The 25,659-nt window shown below is 37.6% G+C and overlaps 2 protein-coding genes and 1 pseudogene across 4 annotated transcripts; 2 read left to right on the top strand and 1 right to left on the bottom strand.

Annotated features, from left to right (window-relative positions):
• Positions 1-727: 727 nt before the first annotated feature.
• Positions 728-7,038, top strand: LOC106421261 (annotated as a pseudogene).
• Positions 6,892-11,993, bottom strand: LOC106421359 (la-related protein 1A). Of its 2 annotated transcripts, none has more exons than XM_013862203.3 (15): positions 11,607-11,993; positions 10,906-11,362; positions 10,635-10,791; positions 10,368-10,461; positions 10,181-10,252; positions 9,924-10,100; positions 9,658-9,839; positions 8,969-9,044; positions 8,781-8,885; positions 8,405-8,697; positions 8,166-8,309; positions 7,985-8,048; positions 7,735-7,880; positions 7,521-7,625; positions 6,892-7,371 (listed from the first exon to the last, which is right to left on the bottom strand). In XM_013862203.3, exons 1-15 carry the CDS (start codon positions 11,835-11,837, stop codon positions 7,227-7,229), a joined length of 2,448 nt encoding a protein of 815 aa, XP_013717657.1. In that variant the 5' UTR covers positions 11,838-11,993; the 3' UTR covers positions 6,892-7,226. The 2 variants fall into 2 exon arrangements, with proteins under 2 accessions (XP_013717657.1, XP_013717659.1); XM_013862205.3 differs by having other exon boundaries at positions 9,658-9,833.
• Positions 11,994-22,903: 10,910 nt separating this feature from the next.
• LOC106421299 (SNF1-related protein kinase regulatory subunit beta-1) lies at positions 22,904-25,520 on the top strand. 2 transcript variants are annotated; one of them, XM_013862142.3, is made up of 5 exons: positions 22,904-23,190; positions 24,255-24,365; positions 24,446-24,624; positions 24,723-24,885; positions 24,972-25,520. In XM_013862142.3, exons 1-5 carry the CDS (start codon positions 22,993-22,995, stop codon positions 25,284-25,286), a joined length of 966 nt encoding a protein of 321 aa, XP_013717596.1. In that variant the 5' UTR covers positions 22,904-22,992; the 3' UTR covers positions 25,287-25,520. The 2 variants fall into 2 exon arrangements, with proteins under 2 accessions (XP_013717596.1, XP_013717595.1); XM_013862141.3 differs by lacking the exon at positions 24,255-24,365.
• Positions 25,521-25,659: the final 139 nt, after the last annotated feature.

Raw genomic sequence — 25,659 nt, 5'->3', positions numbered from 1 at the left:
AGTTCAGGATTTTATTGGCTAGCCCATATGTCCAGGTTTCTTTTGGCAATTCCCGCAAAGTTCAGTGTTTTTTTGGCCGATTTCCCTATCAATAATCCAACAATTTACCAAAGTCCCACAGATAAGTCTCCATTCACAAATATTAATAAAAAAACTTGGGGACATGAGAAAAAGTCTCAGGGATAATTATGCTTTTATAGACTTTGTCATTATTAAATGCATCATGGCTTAAATTGTAGTTTCATAAATGAGAGCAATGAAGACTCTCAACAGATGCATTGTGGAAGATGAGAAGAATATTCATACCACCTCTTCAAAAAGGATCATTCATACCGTCACTAAATACCAGTCATTTAATACCATATTCATGCTTTGCAATTGAACCAAGGTCATAGATTTCATATCCAATAACTGGAGCTAAACCAATTCGTCACACAGAGAGAAAATAACTATAAGGGTGGTAGGTGTAACGTTGCAAATGTGCAATATTTGATCGTTATTATATACATTAATACATCTATTACATTAACCGAGCTGTCCTTTAACAATATAATTAAATATAGGCCAAAAATATGTAACGAATAATGATAGGACACTGAAACGAAAAGAACGATAATAATGTATATAGGAGCAATAAAAAAAAGGGAGTGCTTAGTTTGCGTCTGCGTCAGTATTTAGAGTAGGAAGCTGGAAGCGCAAGGTTTTAGTGAACCACCAACCCCTTCTCTTCTTCCTTAAACACCTCTCCTCTCTAGCTCTCTCTGCGTTGCTCTACGGCTTCGCCGTGCTCTCGATTTACTCTTTCCATCTCTGTGAAGAAGCAGGTTCTTCCTCAAAATCGCTCAATGTATGATCGTATTATCTTTCTGCCATGCATATTAACTGTTGAATCCTTCGATTTATTTGCTTTCAACTATATTGCTTTGTCTATCGTCTTTGTTCTTCGTTTATTTCTGGGAACTAGTGATTTTCTGTTATATCTCAACGTTTTTAGCAGATTCCATCATCGTCTTTCTCTTAGCAGCTCTGGTTTGTTTCTACCACTATTTGATCTATCTGTTAAATAAATGAAAAGTAAACGTTGTCATGTGCTCTTGTTCTATGAAAAATTTGATTTGTATTTTCCGAGAAAAACTTTCTGTTTTTTTTTTTTGTTCCTTGGCTGCTCTGTGATTTTTGTCTTTTTGGTTTCAAGAGGTCTCTCTCTTTCGCTTCACGCGCACTCGCTTTTTACTAGTGGCCTTTCTTATGTCATAGATCTTCATGTGCACGTAGTTCTCTTCATTATTCTCCATCTTTTGATGTTTTATGTCTTGATTCTGCCTGTATGAGGTGTTTTGATACATTCTGATGGTTTATATCATTATTCTCCAATCTTTTAACGCTAATGGGTTTTACTTTCTAATGAACTGATCTGAACAAAATGTTTTTGCCTTGAGCATTCTTGCGTTCATTCTTTTATCATGGCCATAAACAATTGTACATTAGGTGCTGTCTTTTTCTGATCTTTCTGAGTTTTTTCTTCCCTGCAGATTATGGGTTTTGATAAAGGAAAAGGGCTACCACTTCCTCCACCTGTCGTTCCATCGAACCTTGTACCTGAACTGGAGCCTATCAAAAAGAACACTCTTCTTCCAATGGCCCGGAGAGGCAGCGGGACCAAAGGAGTAAAGACACATCTTCTTACCAATCACTTCAGAGTCAATTTCAACAACTCAAACGGCCATTTCTTTCATTGCAGCGTATGTACTTTGTTTCCTCAGCTTGTGTCCTATTTGTATCCTGCTTATCCTTTAGCATAAATTTCTTTAAATACTTGTTTAGTGTGAATGTTTTTTTTGTTTCGGATGCAGGTTGCGATTACATATGAAGATGGTCGTCCAGTGGAGGCCAAAGGAATTGGCAGGAAGATTCTCGAAAAGGTCCAGGAGACGTATCGAACCGATCTGGGATCCAAATACTTTGCCTATGATGGCGAGAAGACTCTGTTCACCGTTGGTGCTCTTCCCAGCAACAAAATGGATTTCTCTGTCGTTCTTGAAGACACACCTTCTAGCAGGTAGGTGCCACATTTCAGTTTTTCGACTTGTTTTTTAAAATATCTTTACCTTGTTTGTTCAAAAATTTATTATGAAATTGATACTCTTTATTTACAGAAATAACACTGGAAATGCTAGCCCGAATGAATCAAATGACGCGGACAGGAAAAGATCGAGGCGACCAAATCGATCCAAGAAGTTCATGGTTGAGATAAGCTATGCTGCAAGGATCCCCATGCAAGCTATTGCAAGCGCTCTTCAAGGAAAGGAAACAGATTATCTTCAAGATGCTATAAGAGTGCTCGATGTTATCCTGCGCCAGAGTGCAGCTAGGCAGGGATGCCTACTTGTTCGCCAGTCATTTTTTCACAATGACGTCCAGAACTTTGTACACATCGGTGGAGGCGTCACTGGTGTCAGAAACTTCCACTCAAGCTTCAGAACTACTCAGGGAGGCTTGTCCTTGAATATCGGTAATTTCTCTTTTTCTGTTACTAATGTGTATTATTAGACTCTTCTTTGTAACATTTTGGCTATGATTTTTTATTCGGTTTCGATTTTCTTTTAGACACTTCAACTACGATGGTAGTTCAACCAGGCCCTGTTATTGATTTCCTTCTTGCAAATCAGAATGTGAAAGACCCAAAGTATCTTGACTGGAATAAGGTACATCATGATCATCTTATTTTGTACTGATGTGTATGCATTTTTGAGAAGTACTAATCTGATTTTTGTCTCACATCAGGCTAGACGTGCTCTCAAGAATCTTAGAGTACAGGTTGCCCCTCAATAGAGAATACAAGATAACTGGACTAAGTGAGGAGCGCTGCAAAGATCAAATGTATGTAATGATTTGATGTTTTTTTTTAATTACATGTTTACATCTCTTTGAGTTTTTTCAAACGTATCTTTCTTTGATTGATATAGGTTTACTCGGAATTCTAAAAACGAGAAGGGGGAAGTTGAGGAAATTCAGACTACGGTGTACAAGTACTTCACTGAATTTCGCGGTATCCCACTGCGATATTCAGGGAACTTTCCTTGCATCAATGTTGGTAAGCCAAAACGCCCAACTTACATCCCCATTGAGGTAACTTTAGTGCATTGTAGTTGTCTTCTTTTTTGTATTTCGGAGATTTTCATTTATGCTAATACTAGTTAGTTTTTTTTTATATCTTCAGCACTGTGAACTTGTGAGTCTACAGCGTTACACAAAATCGCTTAGTAGTCTTCAGAGGGCTTCCCTGGTAGAAAAGTCTAGGCAGAGGCCTCCAGAAAGAATGGCTTCACTAACCAATGTAGGTTTTCTTTCTATTATCCTTGAGACTTTAAATATTTTATGTCTAATTTTGGTTTTATGTTATTCATCTTGAAGGGTCTGAAGAAGAGCAACTATAATGCTGACCTGGTGTTGCAAGACTGTGGTGTCAGCATTGGCTCAAACTTCACTCAGGTGGAAGGCCGCGTCTTACCAACACCAAGGGTATGGCTTACCTTGCTTCTCTTGCAAGTAAACATTGATCGAGTAACTCCTTTTGAATCTTGAAGGTTAAACGTTAATTATCTGTCCTTGTCTCTAAACAGCTGAAAGTAGGCAATGGAGAGGAGTTTCAACCTCGCGATGGGCGTTGGAACTTCAATTATAAGGTACATAGGTTGATTATCTTTTCCTCAGTTGATGGATATTTTAACCTTTGATACTAGTTGAATCTTTCTTTTTGCAGAAACTTGTTGAGCCAGCTACTGTTACTAGATAGGTTCTTGTGAACTTCTCTGCTCGGTGTGATACAAAAAGGCTTATTTCTGACTTGATTGGATGTGGAAGGATGAAAGGAATCGTAAGCTCTCTAATGGATCATTGCTAGCCTATATAAACTTAATATCTTTTTAATTCTTACCTTGTTTTTGTTTTTCTTTCAGAACGTAGAACCTCCATACAAAGTCGTATTTCAAGAAGATCCTGATTTTAGGGGTGCACCAGCCAACATCAGAGTACAAAAGATGTTCGAGCAGATGCAATCTGAACTCAGAAAAGAAGGAAAGCCAAAATTCATTCTTTGCATTCTTGCCGAAAAGAAAAACTCTCTTGTTTATGGTAAACTGTATTCTACTATTCTTGAATATGGTCTCTCTCTCTTTTTTTTTTAATAAACTAATGAATGTAAATGTGAAATTTTTTTCTCGGAATTTTCCAGGGCCTTGGAAGAGGAGAAATCTTGTTGAAGAAGGAATTGTGACGCAGTGTATATTGCTCCTACCCCCAAAATAAATGATCAGTATCTCACAAATGTTCTCCTCAAGATAAATGCCAAGGTGATCTCCGAAGATTGACATTTTAGTCACTTAAGAATTTCAAGATTGATTATAAAAGGACCTTACAAGAACTCATGATTTCTTTGTGTTTTTATACGCAGCTTGGTGGACTGAACTCCCTGTTAGCTATGGAGCGCTCACCACGAGCAATGATGCCTTTAGTAACGCAAGTTTATACCTTCATTGTTGGGATGGATGTATCCCATGGTTCCCCTGGACAGTCTGACATACCATCAGTTGCTGCTGTAATATTGATTCTCTTTTCTTATGATGTCATCCATATATGGAGAGGTCAAGTCTAACTCTTATCTATTTCTGGTAACTTGATGTTTTTTTTTTAAACCATAGGTTGTGGGATCCAGAGAATGGCCACTCATCTCAAAATATAGGGCATGTGTACGCACACAATCTCGGAAAGTGGAAATGATTGATAATCTCTTCAAACCTGTCACAGACGAGAATGGAAAACCCGTTGATGAAGGAATTTTCTGGTTTGAATATTCTTGTGTTGTGTTCATAGCTTGTGGCAGAGGCTTTTGGTCATATTAATGAGAAACTTCATGCGCTTTTCAGGGAGCTCTTGTTCGACTTTTACACAAGCTCGGGGAATAGGAGACCTGAACACAATATCATTTTCAGGTATATTTACATTTATTAAGGTATCATGTGAAAGTAATAATATAATACATTTTTGTTAACTCTTGGTTTATAAATGTTTGCATGTAGGGATGGTGTGAGTGAGTCTAAGTTCAATCAAGTTCTTAACATTGAATTGGATCAGATGATGCAGGTATGGATTCTTAGGATAAAATTTATTTAGTGTATGTTGGACATTTATGGACTTGGTTTATTTTCTTGGGGTTAGGCATGCAAGTTTGTTGAAGAAAATTGGGAACCCAAGTTCACAGTGATCATTGCCCAGAAGAACCACCACACCAAGTTCTTCCAGGCTGGAGGCCCTGGCAATGTTCCTCCAGCGCTACACTCCAGCACTTTGTTCATTCCTTTTTAGAAAATTTTATTATAAGAGGAGAGACTAGTAAAGTGAACGTTTAAGTTATAATATAATCACCAACTGGAAAATGAAAATTAAGATTTTGTAATCTGAAAACAGTTGAGATTTGTTTTTCAAATAAAAACATATTTGGTTTTACCATAGACAAAACACCTAAACTTAAGAATTAAGAGCCGAAGACAGTTGAGGCTAGTTACTTGATAGTGATGTAGCGGTTGGTGCCGTGCCTAGCCCAATAGTCTTTTAGGTCAACATGAGACGAGAGATCACATCCTTCTGCTGCTAAATGGCTTAGTAATCTGGAGAAAACGTTTCCGCTCATTTTCCTACCGCCCACCCGAGAATGCCTCTTGTTTGGCTGGAATCCATTATGAATCTTGTTTATGTATGGAATGAATTTTTTTTATTGATGTTGATGTTTTAGGGAACTACAAGGCCAACACATTACCATGTGCTCTACGATGAGATTGGATTTTCCACAGATGACCTCCAAGAACTTGTTCATTCTCTATCCTATGTGTAAGCATTATATGGTGCTAGTAATGTCTACTAAACTTGTCTGATTTGATAACTGTACGTAGCTACCAGAGGAGCACCACTGCCATCTCAGTCGGTAAAATTCTCATATCTTTTCAACATTGCTACTGCTGTTAGTTCAGATGCATCGCTATACTTGTTTGCTGTGACTATCATTATTTTATTTTTTTCTGAAAATATGTTTGACTACTACTGAGTTTGCTGCTTTTCAGTATGTGCAATAATCTCAATGCATGGTGGTGGTTGCATTATCTCAAATACCGTTTTGTTTCTCGCAGTTGCACCTGTTTGTTATGCTCATTTGGCCGCTGCACAGATGGGAACCGTGATGAAGTTTGAGGACATGTCTTTGTCTGAGACATCATCGACCCATGGCGGGATCACAACACCTGGAGCAGTCCCTGTGCCACCAATGCCAAAGTTGAACGTGAATGTTGCAAGCTCCATGTTCTTCTGCTAAAGGAAACGTCAAGCCCACGGCATTTTAGTTTATTTTGGTTGACTGATAAAACGTTTAAATGCCCTTAAGAGTCATACTCTCGGTCGATACCTCATCTGTGTTTTTTTTTTTGCATAGACCCTTTTATCTCTGATACTCTTGGCGTTGTTGGTGTATATATTTTATCTATGTTCTAATCAAATCGGTATTTTCTGGACTAACTCAATTATATACAAGAAAGATGTTTGGGAACGTCTAAAACTAGTACTACTAATGTTTCAGTGAATTAAAACCATCAACAGAAAGTATTAAAGTGTTCATTGTCAAACGTTAAAAATCTACAAATTTCATACTAAAGTGTTCACGGAAAAAAAAAATACTTTAGGTTTGAGCTATTTTCACGATGCATTGGACTTTACTCAAACGTATCGCTCTAAAACCAATAAAATTAGTTAAGCACTTATTTGGATTCATTTTGAGATGTAGTCAACAGATGAGATAATGCAGGAGTAATATATGCAACAATAATAAGCTACAAGAAAACAAAATTTACAAAAACAAAAAAAAATGTACCATAATCTCAAGTAAAACAAACATCTCTTATTGTTTCTACAGAGACTACAACCACCTCTCTTTTTTCTTGTTCTTTTTTTTTTTCAAAATTGAGCAATTAGAAAATGAAATCCCTATATGTACAAAAAAGAGATTACACCAACAAGGACAAATTTCCTTGAAAACTCAAGAGTTTATGGCTTCACTTGGTTGGTCTCTTCCCCAAGAAGAAGAGATGCACAAAAATTGTAGGTCAAGGTTTAAGGATCATTTGCTTAGTGATAAGCAGTAGCCTATGATATGTCTCTGCTTTTCCGTCTCTTTCAAGTCATCAGTGAGACTTGTTTTCTTTTTGGCTGGTCACTGAATCCTTGGCTCGGAAATCATCTAAGCTGCGGTATTCTTCCTTCAGTAGCTTCTCTAGCTCAGGGTGCTTCTTTATCGGTTCTTTTTGGCCTCGGTAATGGTGGAATGCCCTGCACAAGAGAGTACTTTCATCTTTAGAGACATCACCAATAATCGACCAAACGTTTTCTATAAACTAAAACGAGTAAATAATCGCTAGAAACGTCACCAAGAATCATATTATATTTTTTTATCTCAGAGAAGGGAAGAGAGCGCTTACCAATATTTCTCCAAGCCATATAGGTTTCCCTTGTGGTAGAAGTCAAGTGTTAGCTGCTCAAAGTCCTTGTAAAGGTCTTCATTGAATTGCTTCTCCAGGCCATAGCTGTAGACATTGGGCAGAACAATATTGGTGAGACTTGAGTTTAAACTAGAGAGCTTATCCGCTTTGAAATAGACAGAAAACGGATTCAATTCAAAGATGCAAGTATTACCTATAGAACCTAAAGAGACACTCCAACCCATAGTTGTAACTGCCAGCTGCATCCTCAGTAGCAAACTTCTGGAAATCTTCGTACATAGACGGAACAAAAGTTTCTCTGAGGAAGTATGACCAGAATCGGTACAAATGATTCATTTCCTGAAGACAGAACATCCAGGATTCAGACGCATTTCCAGCAGGCTTAGGATATCTAATCGATACAGAGTCAAAGATCATCGAAAGGAGGTTGACATAGAATTTACCTCACTGCATCCGCTGCCCAGCTTCTTTCTTTCGTTTAAGCACCGCTTGCGATACTTCAAGTACCTATGGGTAAGAATTAAAAATGGTGAGATTAGAAGAACTCAAGCTACAAACTTATCCTCCCAAAAGTAATGCTCCATACAATAAATTCAGGTTGTATAACCAAATAAATATACTCACTTTTCTTGCTTAAACCCATTCTCTTCAAGCAGTTGGTGGCTCGGATGTTGAAAATGTGGAAATGATTTTGGTAAAGACCCCACAGGTGGACTGCTGCCAGAAAGAGGGTACTGTGGTGATGAACTCAATTTTGAAAGCCTGTGTCTGTGAAACGTCGGACAAACACAATTATTAAGAACATGAAAAGACAACAAAATAAGAATAAGTTGGGAATGTCATGGACTTGCTAGGATACTGACCCATGACTGTCTGGTGGTGTAGAACCAAAGAAAAATCCAATGGAGCTACTAGGTGGACTTTCAGAAACAGCCCCATGGTTCCTTGTGTTGCCGGAAAAGAACCTCCGTACATGGGCCATTTGATTTTTGTGGGTTCCCTTATTTTGCTTCCTCCTAATACTATGCTCTTCACCTCCATTCGCTGCGGAATTTTCACCTAGTTTAATGTTCAGTCCTCCGCCTTTCACTTTTCCATCTCTGCTATCTAAATGGGAATTGTTCTTCTTACGACCAGGTCGATTATTTTTCAGCTCCTGTTTCACCACGTTGGTGTATAGATATCAGACTCCATAAAGGGTAGAAACATATGATTCTGTCGGAAAAAAAAAAACCTAACCTGCTCAAAGTAATAAAGACCGTCGTTTATAGTGGAGGCAAGCTCCTTAGGAATGTTTTTTGCTTTTGTCCCACTGATTCCAGTTCCATCACTTCTCCCACTATTCTGTCCAGCATACAACGTAATATGAATACTTAACTCCACCAAGAAAGAGTTTTAGTAAATACATAACAAGTTCCATGTAATACCTGGGTGACAATTACAAGTTTCTGTATATCATGATCATGATCATCAACAGCAATATCATCGTCTTCATCCTCAATTCTACAGAATTTCAAATTAACAAGGCGTTAACTCCAATCTGTGTTTTAATTAGCACAAGACCTCATAAGCGAAGAAAGGTCAGTTTATGTATATTTAAAAAGAGTCAGTTTTGGAGTTTCTCGGAAAATATTCTCAAAGGAGATGTCAATGAGTGGAATGAAATACTATGTATATGCAGGCGAAGATAGGTCAGTTTATGTATATGTAAAAAAGAATGTACTTATGGTCTTGGAATAATCTCAGTAATCGAGGCCCTAAGTGGGAACTTCGAAGATAGAATTAGATTAGCTGTTTCATGATTCTAAGTTAGTTTTTATAAGTTATACTAGAAAAGTTTCGAAGAGATTGTTAGGGTTTCGAAGAGTTGATCAAAGTCTCAATAAAAAGGAAACAACCCTCGCCATATGGTCTAAAGGGCTGTTTGGATTGCACAACACCTTAGAGACTAAGGCGTTCTAGGCAGCGCATCATTGCGCCACAAGGCGCTTAAAGAGAGCGCTATTTAAAACACATACTCCAATACTTTATATGCAGTTTAAGGTTCATATCCAAAAAGGGAATAATGAAAAAGAGGGATGAAACCAATATCAAGAGTAATCAACTCATGCACTACCTTTTGCACACGGAAAGTCCACTCCTTCTAGGGCTTTTATGCTCCAGATCTATTTCCTCATCAAGCAAGAAAGTATTTGAAAAATCACTTGACAAGTCATCCATATTTCTTTGTTCGCTTGATGATGATTTCAGGATATAACTTCCATTAGCATTGGTTCTTGATGGCTGAGCTCCCTGCACCTTAGCACAAAAAAAGGCTATGAACTGGAACAAAATTTGGCAGTTTTACAGAATCTCTCTACTCAAAAGGAAAGAAGCCTCTACCTCTGAAGAGCACGCAGTAGGCTTTGAAGTATCCTTTGACTGTTTTTCAGAGTTATCTCTGCTTGTTGTACTCTCTGGGGAATCTCCGTCATTGTCTCCAACTTTTTCCTCAGAGTCTGACCTTTTAGATGCAGGAACCCACTTAGCCCACTCGTCTCGCCTGCGTATCTTCTCACCCTATAAAAGTACCAGAACTTCATGTTATGATCAAACAGATATGTCAGATTAAAGAAACAAGGTGGCTATGGTAGTCTTACCTGCACTTCAACAGAACTAGAATATCCCAACGCATAGACTATAAACTCTAAATCCATCGTCATCATCTTAACCTGTAGTTCAAGAGTAACAACAAATAAATTAAAAGTAGCACATTAGGGTAAAACGCAGATAAAAAAAACAGACCAATGCAAAAGAAAGCAAGTCAAGCTCATGTTACGAGTTTACCCTTTTGAAGTCAGCTATAATTTTTATGGGAACCCATCCTTCTTGTTTATCCATCAAGGAAATGAGGTACTTATCATTCTGAAGGTTTTCATCACTGAAAAAAAGGAAGAAATACACATATGGTGAGCATAGCAAGATGAGGTGCCACCCTATTAACTAGCAAAGATGGACTCAACGCATAGAAATATTCCAAGAAATTCCCAGAGGAGTCAGCTGAACATAAAAGCACAAAACATATAGATGACTTGATGTAGAAGCGAAACTTGCCTGAAATAGTATTCAATTTGTTTTATGACTCTATCCTTCAAGTCGAGTTTTTCTGGAGACAGTGCTGGAGGACCCTGGTTAACAGGGTATGGAGCAAAACGTAGAGGATAACCTCTTATAGCTCCAGGGGGTGGAACCGGCAAATAGTATACAGGCCCTGTGTCAGAACAAGGAACAAAAAAACAGCAATCATGTTAAATCAAGAATAAGAAAATTGAATTCTATCAGCCAACACTTTCCAAAACACTTTGACAAAGAATCAACATCTTACCGGGAAATCCTGGTGGACCTGGACCAACCATGAACCCAGGAGCTTGTCCCATATACGGAGGTCTCACGAAATTCCTCGGTCCAGCAGCGCCATGTGGCATGTTCCTGGGGCCAAACCCCCTCTGATCCTGCCAAGGCTGGTCTCCTTGAGGAGCTGGCAAAACAGGTGGAAGAGGGGAAGCCTGAACTTTCTTCTCATTGCCAGACTCTGCAACAGGAGCTCCAGGAACCGGGTAAGGAGGATAAGCAGCATATGGAAAATCTGGACCAGTAGCATGCGGCGGAGGCACCATAGGCGGAAAAGGAGAGGGATGATAAGGTACACCGTGCATCATGTAAGGAGGAGGAGGACCACTTTGGTTGCTCTTCGGGCCTGACTTTGAATGACGGCCAGATGGATTCTTGTGCGCAGGGTTGCCCTTTCCACCACCCTTAGACTTCCCTTGACCAGCGAAACCCTAAACAACAAACATAGAAACACCTCAGTGGCAAATTCTATGCTACAAATCTAATTCCAAAGAGAAATCACATAAACAGCTACATGTCATAACCATCATCAATCAAATTCGATAAAACCTAATTCGATCAAGAATCAAAGCTAATCTCCAACTAGACAATTCATGAAACCTACCAATTCAACGCACCACTAACACCCAGCAAACACAATCTAATGACATTAGCAGTAATAGGTTATTGACTAACCTGAGCAGGAGCTGGGATTGAGGCCGGAATGGCTTTACACGGCGGAGCCGCCGTCGGAAGATTCTTAGGACGCGGTTGCTGCGCGTCGGCGAGAGCAGGCCACGAGTGAGCACCCATTACCGGAGCGTCGACGGTTTCCACAGGAGAAGCCGTTGTTTTCCATGGAGACTTAGTCTCGAAACCGCCGATCACTTCTCGATCATCGGCGAATGATCCCTCAGTCTCCGCCATAATCGATAAGGAAACCTGAATTGACTGGGATCAGAAGCAGAGAAGAGATTGCAGGGATCAGGAGGAGAAGACGCAATGCGATTGAAAGTAAGGAAGAGCAAGGAGAAGGAAGTGTATGTGCGTGTGTGTGTGTTTTGGTGGCGGTTTTTAAGTGCAAGCGATGAACACTTAACAAAAACCCTAGTTTACCTTCTTCTTTTTTTTAATTAATATTTATTTTTCCTTTTTTTCGGAGACATACAATTTAATTGCTCCTTTTATGAGAAGGAGACAAATTTAATTGTGTATTTAAAATCGGAAATTTTGTATATCTAGAACTTAATTTTTTGTTGGACATGGAAATTTATGGGTGATTATCTCAAAATTTCCTAAAATAATTTTTTTAAAACCAAAATAGTTTACAAGGGGAAAAATGACCAAAACATGTTTAATTAAGAGAAAAAAATCATTACTCTTACTTTATAAATATTTTTAAATACACATAGTTATTTAAATAAATAATTAAAAAATTCTAATTTTGAATTTCATTTTTGTATTTAAAAGTTTTTATTTTTTCAATTTTTTCTTTAGTTTTATTCAATTTTTTTATTTTGAACTCCAAAAATTCTTTTTGAAACTATTTTAAAAAATTTTATTTAAAACTTTTGGTATTTTTTAAATTTTTAAGAAAAATCAAAAACCTCTCTCCAAAATACACTCTCAAATCTAAATCACAAGGGGGAGAGTTAGTGGGAGTTGAATTTTTATAGAGTTGGTTGATTCTAAAAGTCAAGAGATTTGTTAAATTTGTAAAGAGCTATGTGAGGTTTGGTCAAAATCCATCAGACATGTTCAATGTTAGGCCGACTTGCACAAGTTACGCGCAGACAACATATGGGCCTAATCGTTGAAGTCCATTAGATCAAGTGCTGATACAAAGAAGGAAAGATCACGACATGAATCTCAAAGCTCAAGCTGAGCCTCTAGGAGACGGGAGCTTCCATGGCGTCTCTTGGAGATATAGAGTAAGCTAGTGATAATTATGTAATCCTAGGCTTATCTCTTAGCCATGTACTTCTCTTGTATTCTCTTTATACTCTCTAGGGTTTGTATACCCAGGACAGAGAGAGTAATGATCTTGTAAACCACATCGGAGGTGTTTTCCGATACTTCATAGTGGATGTTTTGGATCCTGGATCCACCCCAGATGTAGCGCGCTGCGGCCGTGAACTGGGTGAACAATTCTGGAGTCATTAACAAGGATGAATCGAATGTGTAGTGAAAGGGACAGGGGTATTATGAGCTTGTATTTCGTAACAAGTGGGTATCATAACCCCCACAAGTGGTATCAGAGCGTATGAATACCCCACAAGTGGTATCAGAGCATAGGCTCATTGATTCATGGAGTCCATGTCTCGAGGAGGAGAGACATATGAAGAAGCTTCCAAGCGAGACAGAGAAACTCGCAAGGTTTAATGAAAGCTGGTGGTCACGTGGTTCTACACACGTGGAATTCTGATTATGTTAAAAAACAGAGGATAAACCGAGTTACAAGATCAGGTTAAAGAGATTTTCGGTTTACAAGAGAAGAAGAAAAACTGTTGGACGTTCTTTGCTGCAGTTGCACAAGTTTATGGAGGAAGGATTCACGAGTCAGTTGAATCGGTTGAGATGATTTCTAGTTACGAAATCAGGGTTTCTCTAGAGTTCTCCAGGGTGCAAAAATTTGCTACTGTGTGAGAAGGACTTCAGGTTACTCACAAGATAAGATGGTGGCAGACTGCTAGCATAAGAAAGAAAGGTTTCGGAGCTGTCCTCGATCTGCAGTCATAAGGCGTGTGTGACTATATGCATTGGAGTCTTGGGTTTCTTCATGTTCTGCAAGTTATTGGAACTGAAAGCATAGTGGAGCACAAGGGGTTTTCGCATTGGTTTTCCTATGGGATTGTCTGAAGATTCAGTGAGGGTTTTCACGGTGTTCTTGGATTGAATCTACATGGTATATCAGTCGCAGGTGGTGTTCTAATCTATGTGGGTATTTCAGCTCGGTATCTCATGGAATTCTTGGAACTAGGGGACACCTTAGAACCTTGAATGAAATGAGTGTTTCATGGCTGTTTCAGATGGTATTCTTTAGTCAGCGTGAAGGGTGTTGCAGAAGGGTTGAAGGAGATCGACTCATGCAGATTTGTCTATGTGTGATTATGAGAGTCTACAATTGGGTAGATGTTCAGAGAACAAGATACTACAAGGCTGCTATTTTCAGAGGGAATGCAGTGTGGTTTTTCCAAGCAGATATGTGTTTGGCGTAACACATAGTTTTCTGCTGGAATGGATCTACGAGAACGAGGAGTTACTTGTTCAAGGCAGAGTTCGGCTGAACAGGTAACGGTGTCAAATCGAGATTTATTTAGGATGAAAACATGTATGTTTCGGATTTTTTGCATGGGATTCAGTAGTAGTTTGTTTTGGCTTCTCAGGGCATATGAGGGGGAAACAAATGTGTCTACAGGGTATCACAGTTGCAGAGGTAATGATTTGTTTGAGCAGAAGTTGAGCAGAGATTCTTTGCGTCGAAAGTCTTCTTAGCAAATTGTGTCAAGTGGCGGGATCTGTTGGCAACAACAGCGGTTCAGGGTGAAGTTCAAGTCAAGGTGTTCATTCAGATTATTACAAAGGAAATTCTCAGGATGATGAGTTTGGTGTCTACAGGCTATTGAGATTGGATAAGGATTGAGTCAAAGGACTTCTGGTTTCAGACAGTGGTGATTCAGGTTCTGCAGGAGCTTCAAGTTAGCATCGACATCAGCTGGAAATTATGGATAAGAAGAATCAGTAGATTTGTAGTCACAATCGCATTAAGTGTGACAAACCAAAGATGACGTTGAACAGGTAGCGTCAGAGAAAGCAGATGGCGTTCGGTTGTGGTAGACAACAACGGCGTCAGAGATAGAGGAAGAAACGTTCACAGAGGATGATCTCAAAGCACGTGGTGGTTTCAGGTTGGTGAAATCATGATGAGAGACTTGCAAGGGATGCAGCGATATTTACAAGAAAGGGAAGACTCGCGTAAGCTGCAGCAAGAAGGCTGCACAGGTGGGCGTGTTTGTGATCAGCAGTGTTGGAGATTGATTTGAGTCGTTTGGGATGGAAGATATCTCAAGGGAAGCCAGACTCACATTAAGTCAAAGCTAGACTTAGGAAGATGGAATCAAAGGTCATTAATCTCACAAGAACTAAAGGTTTTTTTTAGAGATCACAAGGAATGCAGGTTAACTTAGCGAAAGATGACCAACAGATCTTGCAGCTGCACAGCCTGGTTGTCGTGTGACAACAATATGACGATACAAAGATGATCTGTTTTGGGTCAGTTTAAGTCAGGCTCGTGGGTGCATGAGAGGAATGGTTTCTGACTGGTAGAAGAAAGTCAGAGGAGTCACCAAGTTAGTGTGACTGAAACATGGTGTACCTCCACGAAGAGGAAACTAGAGCAATGGAAAAATGTGTAAAAGCCTACACAAGTATATGCTGGAGCAAATGACTATTTGTGGTAACAGCATGTAGCAGCTTTAGTGAGGTCGTGAGAGTGACATGGAAAGTTTCTGGCTGTAAAAAGAAAGCCAGAATAGTCACCAAGTCAGTGTGGCAGGAATAGGTTGTACCTCCACGAAAAAGCAACTAGAGCAAGGACAAAGTGTGTAAAAGCCTACACAAGGGTATGTTGGAGCAAATGGCTATTTGTGGTAACAACATGTAGTAGCTTTAGTGAGGTCGTGTGAGTGACATGAAGAACCTAAAGGGAAAAGGCGATTCAAGGTTAGACTTAGCTTGAAGATTCTGGTCAAAGGCAGAGAAAAAATACGCAGGCGGAATCGGGTTGAACATGTTGTTACGACTGGTTGTAATCCTGAGGATAAAGGGTATGAGACAACAGTCATCAACACTTGTTCAAGAAGCATAAAGTCGCTACCACAGCTAGTAGAAGCGTGTGTGAGTTATACCTTAGAGGAATCATCGTGGATGCCTGAGTCGGAAATTCAAGATGAATAGACTCAGAAGTGGAGTAAGGGACACCAGTCTGGTGTCACGATCATAAGTGTCAAGGTGGAGCTCTCGGACAATAATCGAACCTCATAAGCAAAAAGAGAAATTTTCAGACTTGACTGGGTCGGAACTTCATGCTTGAACAAGTCAGGGTTCATGTATGATTACAGCTTGAGAAACTCGTCATGGGTTCGAGTTTTGACACGAGAGAAGCTGTAAGGGAGTATCTTAGGAGCATCACAGGGTTGGATGATGAGAGATACAGTGAAAGGCCGACATGAACAATGAACAGTTGCAGAAACTTAGTTACAGAGACATTGTACTTCTAAAGGATTATTTGATTTAGGTGGAGCCAATGAGATTATATAAGGATTGATGCATCAGGGATATGTATAATCTGATTCCTGGTGGAGTGAGTCACTGGTTAGAAGATGTCTTGATTGGTTCAGCTAAAGGGTAAAAGTTTCAGTTAGCAACATGGTCAGCTCAAGGGAGAAAGAGCTGAAAGGAAAGGTTATTCCATGACAAGAGCGTCGTGGATATGTTGAGAGTGTCAAGGCTAGGAGTGTCAAGATCAGTTAACAAGTACAAGGCGCATCATTAGGAGATTTGTAAGAGGAGTCTTACATAAGGAAACTTGTCGGCGAGACAAGTAAATCGGCATATATATCATGAGTACACTGCAGTGAGGTTGATACAGAGGACCACGAAATCAGAGCCGAGTATGATGCAAGATAACACGTGGTGAGGTACTTGGTTAAATTGAAGGGAAGTAAGTATCAAGAGATACTGGAATACTGAGCAGTGAAGATGAAGAATGGTGAGGTGAAGCAAAGTAAGAAATTGTTAGAAGACATTGCAGGGATTGCAGGGAATTGTCTTACAGTTTGTCCATCTCAGGAAGGGTAAGACTTGTTCTCCACAAGCAGGCTCATCTTAAACTCAGGTCATGGAACTGAAAGAAGTTTCATGAAGGTATAAGTGCAGGAAAATCCGATTGCATTTATGGATCAGAACATGTGGAGTTTTGGATATATGGTCGCATCACAGGGGAATGTTGAGGCAGTGTCCTCAGGACAGTCCATTAGCTAATGGCCAGATACTCATCGATGGCCAGGTACTCATCAGGCTAATGGCAAGTTCAACAAGTAACATGTGTGTTCAAGTCGTTGACGGTGATGCACATGTTTCGGTGTTTGGAGACATCTTAATACAAGAAGGGTATTGAGATAATGATTTCAAAGCTGAGTAAAGGAGGAATATCTGGAATTCTAGATAAGATATCACAGGCAGCTCGTGCCAAGGCGTATCATTGATTCGATGGTATGAGTCTCAGTTCATTCAACTAGCAGTGGGGTCTATATCTGTTAGTGGAGGTTCTGTTATTGCAGAACAGCTTGATCAGATGGTGGAGCAAAGATATTTGTGTCGATAGTCTTCTTAATCATGTGGTTTTAGGCGGCGTGTCCTGCTTAAGTGTGCAGCGGCACAAAGTGATGCTCAAGTGTAATTTTTTCAAGAACATCAAGGGTAAGTCAAAAACTGTTTCAGAGATATGGAGCATGAGTTCAAGGGTTTGCAGTTGATTCAAGGAGAATTATGTGGTAGCAATTTCTGTTAACAACATGAAGGGTGAACCAAGGTTGTGTCGAAAGTCTGTCCAGTAGTGCTGATGGGATGGCATGTCCTGTTCAGAGTAGCAGCGGTACAAAACGTGTTCAAGGCTGGAGTGTTTTAAACAAGTAGAGAATCAGAGGTTGTTTCAGGTCTGAAGCATATGTGGTTCGAAGGTTGTTGCACAGTATTCAAGGAATTTGATTCAAGGCTCAGTGCACATGGGTGGAATCGAAAGGCCAAAGAGGAAATCAACTTGCAGGAGGATGTTCAGGTCTCTGTTTAAGCACTTGAACAGGTTCGTGATTTTGACAGCAAAGTTGTGTTGTTGATAAGTTCACGAGGAGTAACAAGATATGAAGTAACACGACGTCAATGAGGAGTTGAGCTTGACACTTGGAGTGTAGCAGCTAGGTTTGCAACTCAAGACAATAGATGAAGGTGATGGATATTCAGAATGGCAATGGGATTGTCACATACCTTTCATCATGCGTGATGTCTATGTTCATTGATGGGGCTAAGTGGATTTAAGTGTTTTAATCTACTTGAGCGGTTGTGGTGTATAAGTTGAAGCTTATGCAGGTTTATAGGAGATCATGAAGGAACTTCAAGCTTGGCTCAAGGTGGAGCTGAGAGAAGTGAGAAAAGATAAGAGAGGACTAGTATATGCAGAAGATGAGCAGGCTTGCTCAAGCATCAAGAGGTGTCGGCACAAAGTAAAGGTTATGGACTTGGACCAAACAGGTGGAGTTTTGTGAGGTTTGGTTAAAGTCCATCAGACATGTTCAATGTTAGGCCGACTTGCACAAGTTACGGCGCAGACAGCATATGGGCCTAATCGTTGAAGCCCATTAGGTCAAGTGCTGATACAAAGAAGGAAAGATCACGACATGGATCTCAAAGCTCAAGTTGAGCCTCTAGGAGGCAGGAGCTTTCATGGCTTCTCTTGGAGAGATAGAGTAAGCTAGTGATAATTATGTAATCCTAGGCTTAGCTCTTAGCCATGTACTTCTCTTGTATTCTCTTTATACTCTCTAGGGTTTGTATACCCAGGACAGAGAGAGTAATGATCTTGTAAACCACATCGGAGGTGTTTTCCGATACTTCATAGTGGATGTTGTGGATCCTGGATCCACCCCAGATGTAGCGCGCTGCGGCCGTGAACTGGGTGAACAATTCTGGAGTCATGAACAAGGATGAATCGAATGTGTAGTGAAAGGGACAGGGGTATTATGAGCTTGTATTCCGTAACAAGTGGGTATCATAACCCCCACAAGTGGTATCAGAGCGTATGAATACCCCACAAGTTATAAAGAGTATTTCATATTTTAAGAGTTTATGAAAATGTTCTAATTCAAAGATTTTAAGAATCTAGAGAAAATATGCAAGATTTTTGAAGTTTTGTCTTATGAGTAAAATTATCTAGAATTCAATTCCCAATAACTCTAGATTTGATGGAAACTTAGAATCATTAAAAACCAAACTTTTTGAATAACAAGAGATTTTGTAAGTCATTAAACAATCATCAAACCAATAATACTAGATTTTATTAAGAATCTTAGAATTCACCAACCAATAACAATAGAATTTGATAATTTCAACAATCACTACAAATCCATATCCCACTAACACCCCCATGTATAAATGCATATTTATCTTTTAAATGAAATATTTTAGGCATTTTGATTTTTGAAGGATTATATTTGTGATAAAACTTTTTAAGATCATTCTAAAAATTTTCTCAAAATTTGTTGCGTTGTAAAACAAATTGCTTATTTTATGGCAATAAATTTTATTTATATTTAAAAGTTAGTTGTTTATTGGAAAATTTTATCAAAAACACTTCAAATCCCAACGCTTTAGTTGCACAATCTCACATCTAATGATTTTGATGGTTGAACTATAGATCCCATCCTTTAAAAGGAAAAAAGAAGGTGATCAGTGCCTATGTACAGAGACTATAGATAATGGAAACAACATTCTTCTAAGTTATTTTTTCCTTAATACATCTCTTTATTAAAATAGATATATTGAAATCTAAAAAAGTATGTTACTTTTGCACTATATATACAAAAGATTAAACATAAACTCTGTCCTTTGCTATTAAAAAAACTCGGCTGTTTAAAGTCGAAAATTAAAAATTATAAACCAAATTTTGAGAGGAATAATTAAAAGATCTTTAACATCGAGATGACCCTGGAATTCTCCTTTGCCTGCCCCCACCCACCCCAAACCCCCAAAATCCCGACATGCTAAATACATACTTCTTGAATTGATATGAGTAAGAAGCTTAAGATGGTGACTGAATTATATGAACAGCATGTAACAAGACATCATCGGATTGTAAAGATGTTGTAGAAGTCTTTCCGCACTACAAATAAAGCTGAGCATGATTTAATGAACAAGGCCATGTTTAGGAGATTGTCAATTAGATTCCAAAATATGCTTTATAGTTCATTAAAAATGATTTAAAATTCAGCAAATTGGCCATTTAATTTAGAAGTAGACTATTTTGCTAGTTAGCAGACGTTTTGAGGTCCTTATCTTGGTTTTAGTTTCACGTAGTTCTATAAGTGTGTAACGACTTTCTGCCACAAAAAATGATATGCGAGCATGAGACTATTTATTTTCTCGTGTAATGTAAGTCATATTTATTCGGGGTAAGATTTGTCTTCAAATATGCAGGAACGCACGCCTGCATAGTTATAAGTAAAGAGTATATAAACTAGTAAATGCTGCAAATTAGAAAGAAAAAGCACGTGATAGAAGGAAAGAGTTGAGCTAAACAGAAATGATCGAGAAATTCAAAATGTGGGAGAAATCGAATGCAATTCATTTGGTTTTGAATTTGCGGAAATCAGAATGAACTAGTTGGCAGAAATATTAAGGAAATTGATGAAATATTTAGATAACAGACAATTCTTTCAAATAGTTTTTTTTTAAGTTTTCGTCACAAAATAATTCTAAAAAATGACTAAAATAGTCTTTTTTTTTATTTTGAAAATTTTAATATTCATTTTTATTTTTTAAAATTTGAAACTCTATCTCCAAAACTCCACTCCTTAACTCTAAACCCTAAGTGTAGATTAGTTAACTCTAGAGTAAAAATGTATTTTTACTCATTGATGGTTATTTCTGTGACAAAAACTTTAAAAAGATGAATTTTCCTAACGAAGCCGGCGATGAATAACATAATGCTATTGAATAAGATTATAAATAAATGGGAATTTGGAAGAGTTGTTTGGAATCGTTGCAAATGATATGGGTTGAAGAAAAAAAAAACTAATATCTTAATTCTCTCGTATAAAATAGAATCGATACTTTCTTCTCTGAAAATGACACTTCACACTGCGTCAAAAGCCAAAGTCTATGAAGTATTCATTGTTCACTTGATGAAGCAAATGAAGAAGTCTTACAACTTGAAAGTGGCTGAAAAGCAAATCGAGAAGGCAAAATGAAGTGTTTAAAAAATAGAAGAAAAGAGACCAATCATCCATTGTAAAAGAGAAAGACTTACAAAATTGTGCGAGGCTAAACATTTGCGGCCATTGTAGGCTTTTAAAAATGCTAGTGTGTTCATAGTTATTTCCCCTGAACTGAAAATAATCATGTCACAGAGATTAGTCATCTTTGGGAGTTGGGACTTATAATGAGCAAGAAATCCTTGGAAATATCGTTTGCCTTTTCACGTTCGAAAACGGTCTAGCGTTCTTATTTGGGTTTTCAAGTTAAAACAATGTTTTGTTCAAGCTCAAGCTTCCCTTTGAGTCAGTATCCTGCTTGAATTTGGAATTTATACCGTGATACCACCAAAGTAACTATAGCAAATAACCGAAAACAAAAGATTCTAAATAGTGTTAAGGCAGATCAATAAAGTGTGGTGACATGGTGTATATGTTTAACTCACATAAAACTCAGTAGTATATATATGTTTAATACTCACTCTTTTTCATATTAAGTGTCGTTGTAAAAAAAAAATTCGTTACAAAATAAATGTTGTTTTCAACTTTCAATACAAAATTTATTAATTTTATTCAACAATTTATTTTTCTATTGGTTGAATTGTGGTTAAGTTTGTTTTTATATATGAAACTAGATGTTTTGTCCGCACATGCGGGCTTAATCGTTTTACAAATATATATTAGTTTATATTTTATTAATTCAAAAATATTATTTATGCTTTCAAAAAAATTAAATCACACATCAAATTATATATATATATATGACATAAATTTAATTAAAATATATATGTTTATTATTATGCTGAAATTTAAAAGAAAACATTCACATATTAAAATTATTTTAGTAAATATATTTATACAAATTTAGTTGATTAATATTTAATTATAAATTTTTTATTTGTTATTTTATAAATTTCACAATTGAAAAATAAATTTTAAGATAACAACACAATATATAAGAATTATCTTATTTAAGAAAATTAATATTATTAATAAAAATTTGTTTTTAGTTATATAATTAATTATATATAAAACTCATTAAAGGTAACAATGACTTTAACCGCTTAATTATTATAAATAGTTTTATATCTTATTTTAAATTTAATAACTGGAAAATATGTTTTAAGATAACAACACAATGTAAAAATTATCTTACAACACAATATCTAAGAATTATCCTATTTAAGAAAATTAATATTATTAATAAAAATTCATTTTTAGTTATATAATTAATTATATATAAAATCCATTAAGGGTAACAATGACTTTAACCGCTTAATTATTATAAATAGTTTTATATCTTATTTTAAATTTTATAACTGAACATATGTTTTAAGATAACAACACAATGTAAAAATTATCTTAAAAAAAAACAATTAATATTATAAATAAAAATTCGTTTTTGATTATATAGTTAATTATATATAAATTCATTATGGGTAGTATAGATATTAACCGCTTTAACTTTTAACGTGAGAGCTCCTTTGCTAAAATTTACTTCGCAAATAATAGTATAAATATACAAATTTTTTTCTTTTTAAAATTATTTGCCTTTGAATAACAGTGAATTTGATTTAGTTTTAATAAACTGTTAATTGAATAACAATGAATTGTAAGTGATTTGTGGAGATTTTAGATAAATGTCATATTCAATAACATAAAAAAAATTTTAAAAAATTAGAAATTCTTAATTGAATAACATAAAATTTTAAAACAAAACCAAAACACTTTAAACTCCACAATTCAATACACCATCCTATTAGTTTAGGCCTAACTACGTTGATTGCAATTTGCAAATATGATATGAGAATTTGTTTTTAGAAAGAAGAAAATAAAAATAAATGGATCATTCATTATCTACTTTTGGGACGCCACGTCACACGTTTATCCATCCATATGGTACGGATTTTAATGATATCTCTCAGAAGAGCCCTTAAAATGGCATTCCTCGTAATTAAACCCTAACTCCAGGGCTAATAAACTTCTCCTCTTCCTCCTCCCTCCATTTTTCTTCACGTCTGCTTCTCTCTCTCTCTCTCTCTCTCTCTCGCTTTCAGATGGGAAATGCGAACGGCAAAGAAGACGACGCCGTCTCTGGCGTCGATGGAGATGCCACATCATCGTCGGCGAGATCTAACGGCGGCGATCCTTCAGTCCATAGTCGTCAACGTCGTCCTCCTTCCACAGACTCTATGAGCAGTTCTCCTCCCGGAAGCCCCGCTCGATCTCCTTCTCCTTTCCTATTCGCTCCTCAGGTTTACGTTCCCTCTCTCTATATATAGTCTGTGTTGATCGTTGAATTTGATGCTTGGTTTGGGATGATCCGCTCGAAACATTGTTGAACTATCGTTGAAGGTGAAATAGAGTTTTCTCGTAGAATAAGAGAAAGCTGACTTGACTTTTTCTTGTGTTTCACTCACTGAGAGGTTTATCTTCATTAGATTTGCCTAAGGATCCAAACAAGTAATTTTCCAGATATTTATGAGTGAACTCACTCATTTCGTATAACGGAATTGCACTTGATTTGTTTTTGTATGCTGGTTCTTTAGAAAATTTTATATAACCTTGCTTTTTTAAGGCTTGGCGTGTAAAGAGTTAGAGATTCTGTGCTAGATAATCTTCTTTGCTATCATTGTGAAGAGGGCAAGCATGAGATACTTCATACTTGGCATTTGTTTGAGTGATAAAAAGGAACTGGACTTTTTACTCTTCTTAATCTTTTGGTTCTCCACAAGTCAAAAACTCTGGTTGGTAGATGAGAATTTAGGAAGTTATTCTTCCTTCGTTTTAGCATAGGGAGATGATTAGTCTACCTTGTTGCTTTGCCTTTTCTTTTCTTGGGTTTACAACCTAGTGAATCATGCTAGAGAATCTGCTTTACAGAAGCTCTTATTTGGTGTTTTGTTGATGCCATGCCTAGCGTGGAACAAGTTTATACTAGTCAAATAGTATGTTAGTTCCTGTTGCTCTAGGTTTCAATGCTTGATTCTTTATTTTCTTGCTGCTTTATGCTCATTACTAGTTGCTGATGCCCTTGTGTTGATTTGTAACTGTGAACTGTGAAATGTGATGTCCCATCTTGAGTCTTTTGTGTAGTGTTTCTTTGATTTCATTTTGATTGGGTAGACAAGCTGTTCATTTCTGAGCCTTTGAACTGAAAACACACAGAGCTTTAATTAACCTGAGAGAATTGATTGGCTTATCATGGTTTGGTAGGAACAGTAAGATAACTTTTGCTAGTAAAGGTTTGTCTATATTATAGTAATTTTCCCATTCTATTGTTTGCTACGTTCATTATTTCCGCTCCTTTTCTTTTCAGCTCTCATTGTTATGTCACCTTACATCTAACGCCATTGGCTCAACTATGCGTCACTTCTTCCATTGTTTAGGCTTAACATGTGTACATAATGACTGCATTTCGTGTCAGATGGTACTACATTCGCAAATTCTTCTCGCACTTGGTTTCAAAAATCTCACGTCTCAGTTTTTTTTTGTGTGTGCATGTATCAGGTTCCAGTGGCTCCGTTGCAGAGGGCAAACGCCCCTCCTTCGCCTAACAAGATCCATTGGAACCAATCTCAAAGAGTTTTTGATCATCTCGAAGAGCCAGGAATCCCTATTATCATTACATGGAACCAGGGAGGTAATGATGTGGCAGTGGAAGGATCATGGGACAGTTGGAGATCAAGGTAGAAATTGATTTGTTTCTCAGGAACTTGCTCTCGAGCATTCCATAAAATAGGTATGTATACATACTAAACATATAGATATTTTTGAAATTCCACAGGAAGAAGCTGCAGAAATCTGGAAAAGACCACTCAATTCTCTTGGTCCTTCCATCTGGAATATACCACTACAAGGTGATCGTCGATGGTGAATGCAAACACATCCCAGATTTGCCCTTTGTATCAGACGAAATGGGGAATGTCTGTAACATTATCGATGTTCATGTAAGTAATTTTCCAATACCCTCTTGTTCATGGTAAAACTATTAGTCCTTCTGCTCTGTGTGTGATCTCCTCAAATCATTACGCAGAACTTTGTGCCGGAAAACCCAGAAAGCATAGTGGAGTTTGAGGCGCCACCGTCACCTGATCATAGCTACGGCCAAGCCCTCCCAACCGCAGAAGATTACACAAAAGATCCACTCGCGGTGCCACCTCAGCTGCATCTAACACTTCTTGGCAAAAGTGAAGAAACAGCCGTGGCCAAAAAGCCACAGCATGTGGTGCTAAACCATGTGTTCATAGAGCAAGGATGGACTCCTCAATCCATTGTAGCTTTGGGTTTAACACACAGGTTCGAGTCTAAGTACATAACTGTTGTCCTCTACAAACCCCTCACACGGTAAACTGAAATGACGAAATCAAATGCCACGTTGTCTTCTTCTTGTTCTTCTCTCTTCATCTCTCAAAAATTGTGTGAGAACTTTGTTCATAGCGAGTGAGTGCCCAACAGTTCCCGAGTTTATTAAACTTCTTCTTGCCTTGTTTGCTGGCTTTATGTACAAAGCTTCTCGGTTCTCATTGTAACAAAGAAGAAAATACTGAAATGCATTCCCCAATAAGACGTTATTATAAGCTTATCGTCTAGTAACCAGACACGCATATAGTTTTGTTTCCTTTAAGAATTAGAGACCGAGTCAGGTTACGAAAAATAGTTTTTTTTTAATCAGTAAAATAGAAAATCATTTTCTGTGACAAGAAAAATAACTAACCAATCAG

This window comes from Brassica napus, chromosome C9 (assembly GCF_020379485.1).
Source record: "Brassica napus cultivar Da-Ae chromosome C9, Da-Ae, whole genome shotgun sequence".
NCBI classification, from domain to species: domain Eukaryota; kingdom Viridiplantae; phylum Streptophyta; class Magnoliopsida; order Brassicales; family Brassicaceae; genus Brassica; species Brassica napus.
The sequence above is the reverse complement of the archived record's forward strand: the minus strand, read 5'-3'. Positions and strand labels throughout refer to the sequence as shown.

Coding starts and splice junctions, on each gene's coding strand:
- LOC106421359 (XM_013862203.3), bottom strand. CDS start 11,837: ATGGCGGAGACTGAGGGATCATTCGCCGATGATCGAGAAGTGATCGGC. Junction 8,310..8,404: donor ACACCACCAGACAGTCATGG/GTCAGTATCCTA, acceptor GACGTTTCACAG/ACACAGGCTTTCAAAATTGA. Junction 7,881..7,984: donor TGGGCAGCGGATGCAGTGAG/GTAAATTCTATG, acceptor TTCTGTCTTCAG/GAAATGAATCATTTGTACCG.
- LOC106421299 (XM_013862142.3), top strand. CDS start 22,993: ATGGGAAATGCGAACGGCAAAGAAGACGACGCCGTCTCTGGCGTCGAT. Junction 24,366..24,445: donor ACTGCATTTCGTGTCAGATG/GTACTACATTCG, acceptor TGCATGTATCAG/GTTCCAGTGGCTCCGTTGCA. Junction 24,625..24,722: donor TGGGACAGTTGGAGATCAAG/GTAGAAATTGAT, acceptor GAAATTCCACAG/GAAGAAGCTGCAGAAATCTG.